Here is a 12,251-nt window from a genome sequence, read left to right on the forward strand (position 1 = left end):
CAAAAAATGTAATGATCAGGATACCCCTGGTAAGTGAAAAAGAGAAATAAAAACTTTCATATAACAAGAAGAAAACGCTGAAAAAGTTAGAAGTTTAAAAAATACATTAAAAAAATCTCCAAAATACTTGGACTTCCTCTTTTTTCTATTCTAGTGCTTATCATACTTATATTTGGATTGCAATAATATATATATATATATATATATATATATAATTATATTATTATTAAATATATCAAACTTAGTTGAATTGAATGGAGCTCACTCAAGCCAGTCCGACAACCAATGATGCTGTCGGACCAAGTACCAATGTACCCAAGCTTAAGCAACGGCCATGGTTTTTCCTTAGATTTAAAAAGAAAAATAAAAATTTAGCTATAATTTTAATATATTAATTTTTAAAAAATTATATTTCAATTCCTTTAAAATTCTACACCTACCAGTTTCCTATCCAAAACACCTAACCCCAGGCTTATACACCGCTGTCCTCATTTGACCAAATGGACGGATCATATTTGTGACAAAGCAATGTCTTTAAGAGAAATAATTCCATCTGCCGTACGAAAAGCCAAACTACCCATGCACCCTTTACAAATAAAATATAAAATGTTTAGAGAGAGAGAAAGAGAGAGCCCATAAAATAGGAATATATAACAAAATTTGAGGACAAGAGGTCCCCTAAATACAAAAACAATCGGGAAACAACAAAATTACGCAAAAAACACAAGCAGGAGAAACAAATATACAATACAATGCACAGAAAAATAAGAGAGAAGAGGAAAGACGAAACGGCACAGTCACCCAACCGCAGTCAAGCGGCGGCGCTTTAACCAAATGGCGAACTGGATATCCCTTGCACAAGACGAGCCACAGAATCTGGTGAAGAGAAGGTGCCCCTGAAGACCCTGTTGTTGCGCTCCCCCCAAATGCGCCACCAATCTGAAATGAGCCACGGCCTCCAGACATTACCCCAGGAAGCAGTCAGGTGGGGGGAAGGACAAAAGAGGAAGAAAAGACGAATGGATGGTGGGTTTGGAAGATTACTAACAAGGGAAGGCCAAGTAGAAGCAATGACACTAGAGAAAAAAGAGCAAAAAGTAAAAAGGTGGACCCGAGACTCAGTCGCAACAAGACATAGGGGACACTGGTTAGCCAAACTGATGTCAAGGCGCTGTAGGTGATCAAAAGTGTTGATATGACCAGTCAGAAGAAGCCAGACAAAAGCAATGGCTCGAGGAGATGGGCCAGGAGACCAAAGAGACCGGGGGGGAGTGACGCGACAGAAGGACCAAAGGAGGCCAGGTAGCAAGAAGAAAAAGTGAACTCACGGGTAGGTGAAAGGGGCCAGGATGGGGACGTGAACGATGAGAGGTCAGCAAGGCGGAGGAAAAGAGGAAGGACAGAAAGCATGTCGGACCAAAAGTGAGAGGGAGAGATGTGAGATATAGAACTATGCCAGACGCTAGGGGAAGGCAGGTCGAATTTTGAACTAATGAATTGGGTGATGGGAGAATGTTCAGTAGCTAACCGCCACCACCAAGAACACAGGGAAGACTCGCAAGCCCGACTAAGGTTGGTAACCCCAGCACCCCCAAGAAGACGCGGAAAGGTAACCACATCCCAATGCGCAAGGCGATCTGAAGGTCGATCACCATCCCAAATAAACTTACGAATAAGCTTATCAAACCTACGCAAGACAGCCACAGGAGGCCGAACGGCAGACAAAACATGGAGAGAAACCGACGCAAGGCAGTGCTTTGTCAAAGTAATCCGACCTGGAAGAGAAAGCAGCTTTCTCTGCCAACACTGAAGGCGATTCGTAAGCTTCTGCTCCACCCCATCCCAAAAAGAAGGAGCAGGAGGCGACAACGTAATCTGAAGCCCCAGATAGTCCATGGGCAGGCTAGTAGCCTTACACCCAAAGCAAGCTTCCGCGAGAAGTACCGTGGCCGGATCCGCGTGAATGAGGGAGAGGTGACACTTGGCGGAATTGATAGAAAGACCCGAGATGAGCTCAAAGACCCGAAGGATGAGCCACGTTCTCACAACCTGCTGGCGAGAAGCACTGCCGAACAGGAGAAAATCATCAACATACTGAAGGGTGGAGAAGGACGGTAAGTGGGGGAGCGAATGAGGTGTGAGGAAGCCAACGACCGTTGCGTGATGGAAAAGCGCAGAAAAGCTCTCAGCAACCAAGTTGAAAAGCAAGGGCGATAACGGGCAACCTTGACGGAGGCCACGCTCGAGACAGAAGAAATCACCACACTTCCCATTGAAGGTGACCGCAAGCTGGGCCCCAGTGACAAGCGATATGATTCACTGCCTAAACGAAGGACCAAACGCAAGACGGGTGAGGAGGTCAGAAAGGAACTCCCAACTAACCGAGTCAAAAGCCTTAGAGATGTCCAACTTCAGGATGAATGAAGGTAGCCGTAGACAGTAAAGGGAGTGAACAACCTCATTGGCTAGGACAACCGCGTCCTGCAGACGCCGACCCTTGACAAAAGCAACCTGGAAGAGGTTAATGACTGAAGGCATGACAGGCGCAAGCCGCATAGAGAGCAACTTAGCAATAATCTTGTACGGCGTGCCTAGGATGGAGATCGGGCGAAAGTGGGTGACGTCCGTAGGGTTAGGGCGCTTAGGCACCAGGACGCAGGTAGTTTGATTGAATTTCTTTAGGAAAATAGAATTGGAGGCGAACTCATCACAAAACGCAAACACATCCGCACTACAAACCTCCCAAAAAGTACGAAAAAATTCGACTGGGAAACCATCAATGCCAGGCGCCTTACCCGAGCCAAGGGCCCAGACCGCGTTCTTGATCTCTTGGTGTTGAAGGGCCGCTCAAGAGCGATCGCACAAGAGACAGAGAGAGAGGAGAGGTGAAAACCCGGCAGCGTGGCACGGAAGCGAAGAGGTTTAGAGTAGAAATCCTGGAAATGAGCGCTCAGGGCCGAGAGGATGTCATCACCAAGAAAAATCCTGCCCCCGATACCCATGGACTGGAGCAACGTCTGACGGCGCCTCTGAGAGGCGGCCAAGTTGAAGAATCTAGAGTTCTGGTTCCCATGCGCGAGCCAACCCAACCTAGAGCGTTGCTGCCAATGGATAGACTCTCTAATCCGCCACTCCTGGGCAAGACACTGCAGACAAAAAAGACGGAAAGACTGATTCGCAGAAATATTATGAGAGGCCTGAAAAAAGTTCTAGCGTCGGATCACGGCCAAGCTAGACAGTTGATTTTTCGGTAATATGCAACAACTAATGAAAGAAGTTGACGTAACACCTTCAATAAATCATGTAGCTGAGATAGGGTGACGAGGAGAGCAATTACCTCATCATGACGTGCCTATTGCTCTCAAGTCATTGACGGTGTACGGATTCCATTCGATGAAGACTCCTCCGCTAATATGCCGGCGGCGGCTTTGGAGTTGTTGTGTTTAGCAGTCTAGTAGCTGAGAGGAAGGTGGACAGATGTGATGGGCCCAACACTTTTCACTCACATGCCTGGATATGCCTTCCTTCACTTACTAGAATGGAGAAATTGGCCAACTGGGAGGGGTGGCCTGCAATTGTATTGTGGTGCACCAGGTTCGATATATATATATATATATATATATATAAAAAAAAGAATACAAAAAATAAGTGAGACTGGTATGAACAATTGTTTAGAGTGATCCAAATGAGCCGTCAAAATTTTTTTCAAGAGCCCACCAAACAGTTCAGTCTCGAATTCTGGTGAAATTAAATTGAACTTGAATCTAAAAAATACATTACATAAATAAATTTTTTTAATTTTTTTAATATATATTTTTTTCAATTAATTAGCCTTCTGGGCCTCTGGCCCTGCAAATGACTTAGTGTGAAAAAAAAAATTAGGGGACTGATGTTAGCAATTGCCTCCATTGACTTACGTGTGGCTCCACCGAATCTTTCTATAAGATGCTTAGCAATAGGAAGAAGTTATTATTCCATAAATTTGTTCCCAAAAATATAGTTTGCCCCCAATCAAAAAACCCACGAATGGCGGAGACGCAACTTGTTGGCCTTGTTTCTGGCCACCTTTAACATGTCAGTCCTCCTTTTTAAGGCCATAACTTTGGAATCTTGTGAAAATTTAGCCCACAACTGTGAAATGAAACCCACAATATCTCTGCGAGGAAAGCTTCTAAAGTTTTTGCCCTTGTTATTTAGTTAGCATAGAGTTTGAAAGGTTGGAAGGTTTAATATATTAAGCAAATGTTTAGTGTTTGAAAAAAGAAAAGGAGAAGGATAAAATATCCCAACTCGAGTCGGATAGATATATCTATAGGACCCTACCTAGCTACTCTTGGGTTAGATAAGCACTCGTTTTGTACCACTGCTGCTCATATCGACAGTCTGGTTGTGGGAATATTTTTCTGCAAAAACACGACTAAACAGCAACCTTTCAATTTTATTTATTTTTTTTCATTCACAGCCACCTGAACCTCACGTACGTTTACAACGTGTATGTCAGAAAGTGAGGACGGTGGATTATAATTCCGTTTGATCTCCCATCAGCAGAGGTTATATGAAGCTGTTTGTTATTTTTATAATTTAAAAAATGTACAATCTTAATATATATATATATATAAATAAGAAAAAAAACCGTCGAAAAAGAAGCGTCAATGTCACATGGACACACTACTGCAAATTGAGCTGATTAGTCAGAGCATCTGCAGTGGGCGTCCAACACTTCTGCATTTTCATCATACATCTTTTAAGAAGGGCCTTCAATTTCTCTTGGCAACTTGGCTCTGTCAAACTGTCGAGGCATTCAACTGGATTGCCAGGTTGGATATATATGATGTGATGTGAACAGATTCGAGTGTATGACAAAGAAATTTGAAAGGACTGATGTCAATAGTTGCCCACAGTGACCCAAGGCTCCACCATAATTTTTAAAAGATGTTTAGCAATGGAAAGATGTTACTATTGTATAAATCTGTTTTAAAAATTGAGTTTATCCTCAATTTTGGTGGCCAAGTAAAGTTCAAAGAACCCACGTATGGCCGGGAAACCAACTTGTTTTTCGCCACCTTTCACATGTCAGTCCTCCTTTTTATGGCCATAACATTTCAATTCAACTGTGTGAAAGTTTAGTCCGCAACTGTGAAATGAAACCCACAATATCTCTCGGCAGAGGAAAGCTTTTAGAGCTCGAAGACCTCGGTCATTGTTTCATGGTCAATTTAAAAATTGTTAATAAAGAAAAAAAAAAAACTGCCGCCACTTACTTTAAAGGTTTGATGAAAACTCTCTGCAAACTAAACTGAACCGCCAATACGACCCATCTTGTCCCGAGGGGATGGAGACACTGGAAACGGTGACGGAGAAGGATGGCCGGCTTCGTGGCCCCCTTATCTTGGAAAAACAGGCACCAGCTAGCTCTTCTTCTCAAGCGGTGAGCCACGCGACTCATTTCCTGCAGGCCACGCCAGTTCACTGGTCAAGGCCCGCAGCGTGGTGGGTACTGACGGCCAGCGGAAAGCAAGCAAGCGGGGGATAATGGCAAAGGTCGACCGTCAGCCCTCCGCATAGCCCTCCAGCTTTTTTCCGTTTTAAAAAATAATTGTAATTTAAGGCTACAATTTGGTTATTTGGACGTCCGTGTGAATATTTCTGTGTTGAGAGAGAAGCGATTGTTTGAGAAATAGAGGAAAAAAAGTTAAGCGCATGCAGTGCACCATGATTCGCTCGTTCGCCCGCCAGCCTCTCATAAATTTTTTCTACTCCATTTCCCATAATGGAAGGCCCACAGAGCCGACCCAGTAGATCTAAATCCAAAACACTAGCCGCAAATCCAAGTTCAAACTGGATCCAAATCAAGTCCCATTCTTTTGGTTAATCTGGATTCGGAGATTACCTGATGTTATTACTGTATCCAACAAAAAACTTACCACGGACATACATTCTACATAGAGAAGCTGCATTCAGAATCAACTATTCAACTACGCCGATTTTGTAAGATGCGAAGTAGCCCCAAGGGAAACAAAATTCCAGCAAACGATCCGAACACATCCCCAGCACCCATGTATTTTCTTAATGACCCCCAACTCCACAAATCACGTATCTAATTATACGTAATTTTTGTGAGTGTAACAAGGAGAATAAAGATATAACTGAACTTGGTAATTTGGCATATGGTAGCTACGAGACTATGCTCATGCTGCACAACGGAAACGGTCCAACTTCGAGGACAAACAATCTCAAATCTAAAACCAAATCCTGCAAGTTCCAAAACTTTGCAGATTTCTTAACGCTCCAAGATAAGAGGTAGACAAGCAAGGTAACCCTCCACTAAGTGAGCAACCTAGACTTGACCTCACCGAACAGAAGGCCGTAAAAGGAGTCGAATTCATTCCTCATACATTGCACAAACAAAGAAAAGAGATGTCACCACAAGGATTTGCCAGGAACAGGCAGACACGGACACGCCACTCATCAAGGATCAGGAAGATGGAATCTCCTCTCATACGACACAAAGCGAATAGCCTTCTGATTCGACAGTATCAAAAGGAGCAAGCGAAAGGAACAGGATATGCTGCGACAACATTATCCTGGCAGAATAATGACCAAATAACGACAGAATGGTAGCGTATATTCAGTGGCAAAATCTTGGATGGCTTCACATATCAGAAAAAAAAAACACTACAAACTGATTTTCAGCAAAAATGTGGCAAAAGATCCACATGAAAGCAGATCTTTAGACATCCAAGCGCTTAATAGATTGAGACTCGAAATCGAAGTGGAGGATGGATGTTATTTGGGGAAACCAAGTTCCTAGAACAAAAGCGCAGAAAACCACCTTTCTCAAATCAAATTCAGAGCATGAACAAGTTCCTATTGCTGGTTGAAGACAAGGAATTAACCCCCCTTCTCAGATACTTGCACAGATGAGCCACTTCCAGGCTTACCAACAAGATCTATCTTTCCTCTTCCAGAGTTAGAAAAAAAATGTCTCTCCACCTAATATCACCAACACAAAATACGGTTTCCTTCCCACAAAATTACCCCCCCACCCAAAAAAAAAACACACACACACACCAAACCCAAAAAAAAAAAAAAAGAAGAAAGGAGCCTTTTCAGAAAAAAAAAAAAAGAAAACGAAATAAGATGCAGACTGTGATAAAAAAGAGACTACAAACTTGACAGGAATTAGCGGGTAAGATACTTCGAAGGAAGAGAGAATGTACAGACCAAGCGAAAGCAGATAAAATGATCATCAACAAGAAGAACAACCTTATTCAAATTCAATTGCACGCCCCCGGCTTGAGCCTATAGTAAGCGACATTACATGCAAGGAAAAGCAAAACCCAGTATATCACCATTTAGAACATCACAAATGATTCTTAAGCGTAGATAATCTCGTCAAAGAACACTCATACCAAACATCACATCAGTGAACACATTAAATCATCGTAAGATACATTCGACTGATCAATGCTAGACTCGAACCAAGAAATACAAAAAGGGATAGATTTCCCCTCAACTACCCCATATGAGTTCCAACCTAAACTACTTGTCGCCACAGGAAAGTCCTAGCCTCAAAATCCCAATTGTCCAGAAACACGATCATCCAATTCCAACCAACAGAACAGAGAAGACTAATCTCGGAACCGCCCCAATAAACCCAAACCAGAAACATCATGATAACACACAAAAAAATTGGACTACAAAATCCACGAGAAAACCCTAATTTCACCAGCAAACAAAATCAATTCCAACCACTACGAGGATACTGCATCCAAACTAATGATTAACGGCCCATGGACAAGCAATCGAAACGCCGAACCTGATGAGTAAAACCCTTGAAACAACAAAGCAAAAGAAAGGCCAAAGCAATGTAGAACCCTAATTTCCTTCATCAATTAATATCCAATCCTACAAGAACAAGGTCCCGTATTAGCACGAAACCCTAGAAAAGACAAAGAGGATACAAAAGCCTCTATTTCCAGGAGTTCCTAACTTCCATATACAAGCACATAGTCCGACCCAATTCAAGAAAATCCCTAACAGGGGACACCCATAAGGAGGAAGAAGGGGAAAAAGCAGAGGTGTGGGTAAAACCAACTAATTCCGGTTGCCGTTATGGTCGATCGGGAGGACCTACTTGTCCTTGGAGATGCCGTACTTCTCCTGCATGCGCGCGAGCTCGTCCTCCTTCTTCTTCTGGTCGACCTTCTTGGTCATCTTGGCCTGCTGGTAGTAGAGGACAATGAGGTAGCGATTGGCGACGTTGAAGCCGGAGAGGTGGTCGACGGCCGTCTTGGCGTCGTAGATGTCCTCGTAGACGACGAAGGCCGTCCCCCTCGTCTCCTTGCTGGTGCCCACCCGGATCTGCCGGATGGCCCCGTACTTGCCGAAGATGTCGTACATCTCCTCGCTCGAGATGTTGAAGGGCAAGTTCCTCACGTACAGCACCCTGTTCACCTCCGGCGGCAGCCGAGTGTTCCCCTTCCGCAAGCTGATCGTCGCCATCTCTCCCTCCCTCTCGCCTTCTCACCTTCTCCGACCTCGGTTTCTAAAATGTTAATAGGGGTTAGGACAAAAGTAGGACGCGGCCGAACTCTGGTCCGTGATCTTGGTTCTCACTGGAGGAAGGATTTAGGTCGGTTACTCCGTTATACGAACTCGCAGTACTTTACAGGGACACGTGAACATGACACGATTCACGAATAATATTTATAAGAGGGGGAGAAGATAAATTGTATAGGCAAGTGGTGTGCCATTTTTTTTTTATTTTCATAAGGTCAAAGTCACGCCCTTCTTTTTAGGACTAAAGTCATTTCGAAGTTTGAATTTTCTTATAATACATCTTTATCTTGTAGATACCATCATTTACAGTTTAAATAAATAGTCCTTATGATAATCTAATTAAATAGTATCTATAAGAATCGAACTGTACAAGGTTTATAAAAACTCTAAACCAATCAATTATACCACACCCTTTAAAACAAGCGATATATGATTTAGATTATTACCTAATGATCGCAACATAACGTTTGTGCTATGTTATAGGAATACTTTCATTTTGACCGGCTCGTGTTGTATAATCCCGTACATGAAACCATATTTTGAACTTCGTGAAGATTGTGGTATGTACGCTAATTATATAATACCCCCAAAGTTTGAATAATACCAATCTATTTTCCTGTGTCGACTAAATTATGTTAAGTTTCGAAAAGTGAATGTCCATCATTGGATGAATCGATTGGACACCCTACTTTTGAGATAGGAGAACCGGTTATGGCGGATCCGGCAATATGGTGTTTAACCAACACAGCAGAAAAGCTAAACAAGGTTAACGTGGCTTCATATCGACGCATATTGGCCAATTTGTATCGTAAGTCGTACAAGTTTATATCTTTTTGAATTGTATGGCTCAAAATTCAAATATTTTGTCTTATTTTTATATTTGAAAATCAAAACAAGGTGACATGAACTGCTACGTAATTATCATAGTGATCGATATTGAGCAAGCCAATATGACACCAGTGCCGATTTTTACGACGTTACACCTCTAGTTAAGGGGCCATTGCTTGTTCATCTCTTTCTTTCTCGTAGCTAACGGGATCTAGCGACTCCATACCATTCCAAATGGGTCTTTCCAATTGCCTTCGTAATAATGTAATATAAACGACGCCAATATAGAAATAGGAACTGGTTTAAAGGAAATGATATCTAATAATGTATGAGCAGGGTTGATTTTAGAGGTGGAGATACCGAGGTTGAGGTCCAATCTGAAACTTCAATTTATATGTTGGATCTATGTATTTCTAAGCAGGAACGAAACCAAGGGGGTGCCGGCAGGAGCCCTGAGCACAACCGAGTCTCGTGTTGTTGTTGGCTGACATACTGCATTTTACTTTCAATTAATAAGTACTTTTCAACCGCACCATATCTGATTAGGTTCGGGTATTATTGGGGCCCTGACTCCCGAAAAACCAGACCTCTCTCTCTCTCTCTCTCTCTCTCTCTAACCGAACCGCCAACCGCCAGGTTTGCTTGAGAACGTCGGGTTCTCCTCTTCCATGAGCGCTGTCGATTGGGAACCACCCAATCTTCTGGCGGACCGCCGCTCGCTCCCCCAAAAACAGACCCTTTCTGTTCGTCTTCCTTTTTAACCCTCTCCTCAACGTCCTCCAACTTGCCATCTCCCATTGCCAGCCTGCACGCCCATTCTTTCCCAGGACATGGATCAGAGAATGGAGGTACAGAGCACCCCTCTTTCTCTCTGTCCCTCTCCCCCCGTACCAACTATGATTCATCAAAATGTGAGCAAGGGGTTACCATGTTCATGGCTGAAGATGACCAATTTATGTTTTATGATTTGTTCTGATAGATACTTGGCGCATCTTGCTTTAGTAGTAACGCTGCCAACCTTGTTGCCTAAACCGTGGTCATTGTGGATGCGCTAAACGTGAAACAGCGATCAATTCAGAAGATTTGTTCTTTGTGTTATTAGCAAGATAGTGGCAGTTCTTCCTCGTTCTCTTTTGTACCTAAATGTTGTCTACCTGTGATTCTGCAGGACAAGCCGTGGATGGCTGTTCCGCAGTTCGGCGGGTGGGATCAGAAGTCGGGCTCGCCGGATTACTCGATGGTCTTCTCGCGGGCGAGGGCAAACCGCAAGCAGGTGAAGACCACCATCAACAGGGCAAGCCTCGGCACTGAAGAGGAACTCAAGGCGCTGCAGCAGCGTGATGGTGACCACCATCAGCCGGTAGTTTTCTATTACCCTCTTCTGTTTTATCGTCTCTTACGTTTTACAACTGCTTCTGAATTGATCGCTATTTCATGGTCTAAATTTTATAAGCACACACACACACGCTGCCACTATACCAACCCCACACATGCCAAATACAAGCCAAGACAATTGGATCTTCTTCAACATGAGAAGTTACTGGCCATAGCTGAACTACTGAGACTTAGTCGGATAATATCCGGTGGCCTCCACCTGTAGTTTGGGAGGGAGGAAGGGGGTACAGGCCTCCCAATCCAACCAATCGACCTCCAAAAGTGACGGATGACTGGTTAACTCTTAATATTTAAGGAAATTTAGAAGAGCATATGAATTATCCTATTGTTGGAATTCCACGGTGTACATCAAAATCTGATGAAAAAAGCAAAGATGTTTATGAGCTTTGAAAAGCATACCAATTTAAGAATGTAGATTTTTAAAAACCTTATACTTACATGGATACATGAGCTTACCTCAAAAATATCTAGTCCCACGTCAAAAATCATGTAAAACAAATAGCTAATTCATATAAAGACGAGCATTTCACATATAGCATTTCATATAATTGTAGCATGTAGGCTGAACTTGGACAATTAGAACTTCAAAAGGGAAAGAGAGTCACCACGGTTTGCACCACAAACTTTTATGAAGAACCAATGACCAGTCATAATTTTGAGGAAATAATCACCTATTTGTGTGTTTTAGTGTGCCTTTATATTTTTAGTTTTGGATGTGATGAGCAGGCAAATGCAAATCAACAGTCATTTTATAGATATACTTTTAGTTAAGGACTTGATGTGGATAACTGAAATATTAATTTAGCTCCTAAGGTTCCTTGTTCACTTGCAGAGAAAGAAGATATTCACGTATTTATGCTGCATGAGGGCATAAACATACTGGACTCTCTCAGTTATTTAGTCATACTTGATCCATGTCATGCGAAAGATGTTGAAAAATACTTTTCAATCATCAGATTCAGGCAACTCAGCATAAGAGGTGGCAGCTTTTTGCAGCAAAACAGTGCATTGTTTCTGGAATTTAGAACTTACATATGAATGACTTCTGCTGAATTTTCTTTTGGATCATGTATATGATGTATCAAACTAAGAAACAATCAATGCATATGCTGTTCCTGTATATACTAACACCATGGTTTGAGCAAATAAGCAGGAAATACTAAGAACAGCTGCACCAATCAACCAAAAAGGTTCTGTTTAGCCTCATTCAAGCTAGACTGTGCATTGTTTCAGTAATTTATAACTAAGCATATATATGAGGCACAGCTGTTCATGCCTCTTTTGGATTACTTATCTGACACACCAAACTATATAAAGATAAAAAGAGCTAATGCATATCTTATTCCTCGCTCCCATATTCACTAAGATGCAGGGTCTGAGCAGTAGAAACATGCCACAGTTCTAGTAACTACACCAGTCTACAACGTTCTCCTTTAAAAGAAATGCTATTCCAATTTGAATTGCGA

At 42.5% G+C, this 12,251-nt stretch overlaps 2 protein-coding genes across 3 annotated transcripts; one reads left to right on the forward strand and one right to left on the reverse strand.

Moving 5' to 3' along the window:
* Nucleotides 1-7,869: 7,869 nt before the first annotated feature.
* LOC116264890 (splicing factor 3B subunit 6-like protein) lies at nt 7,870-8,571 on the reverse strand. The gene has a single exon (XM_031645338.2). It carries the CDS (start codon nt 8,503-8,505, stop codon nt 8,134-8,136), a length of 372 nt encoding a protein of 123 aa, XP_031501198.1. The 5' UTR covers nt 8,506-8,571; the 3' UTR covers nt 7,870-8,133.
* A 1,421-nt stretch (nt 8,572-9,992) lies between these two features.
* Nucleotides 9,993-11,927, forward strand: LOC116257433 (uncharacterized). 2 transcript variants are annotated; one of them, XM_031634176.2, is made up of 3 exons: nt 9,993-10,301; nt 10,559-10,750; nt 11,618-11,927. In XM_031634176.2, exons 1-3 carry the CDS (start codon nt 10,221-10,223, stop codon nt 11,657-11,659), a joined length of 315 nt encoding a protein of 104 aa, XP_031490036.1. In that variant the 5' UTR covers nt 9,993-10,220; the 3' UTR covers nt 11,660-11,927. The 2 variants fall into 2 exon arrangements, with proteins under 2 accessions (XP_031490036.1, XP_031490045.1); XM_031634185.2 differs by having other exon boundaries at nt 10,005-10,238; nt 11,618-11,921.
* Nucleotides 11,928-12,251: the final 324 nt, after the last annotated feature.

The sequence above is a fragment of the Nymphaea colorata genome, chromosome 1 (genome assembly GCF_008831285.2).
Source record: "Nymphaea colorata isolate Beijing-Zhang1983 chromosome 1, ASM883128v2, whole genome shotgun sequence".
Classification (NCBI taxonomy): domain Eukaryota; kingdom Viridiplantae; phylum Streptophyta; class Magnoliopsida; order Nymphaeales; family Nymphaeaceae; genus Nymphaea; species Nymphaea colorata.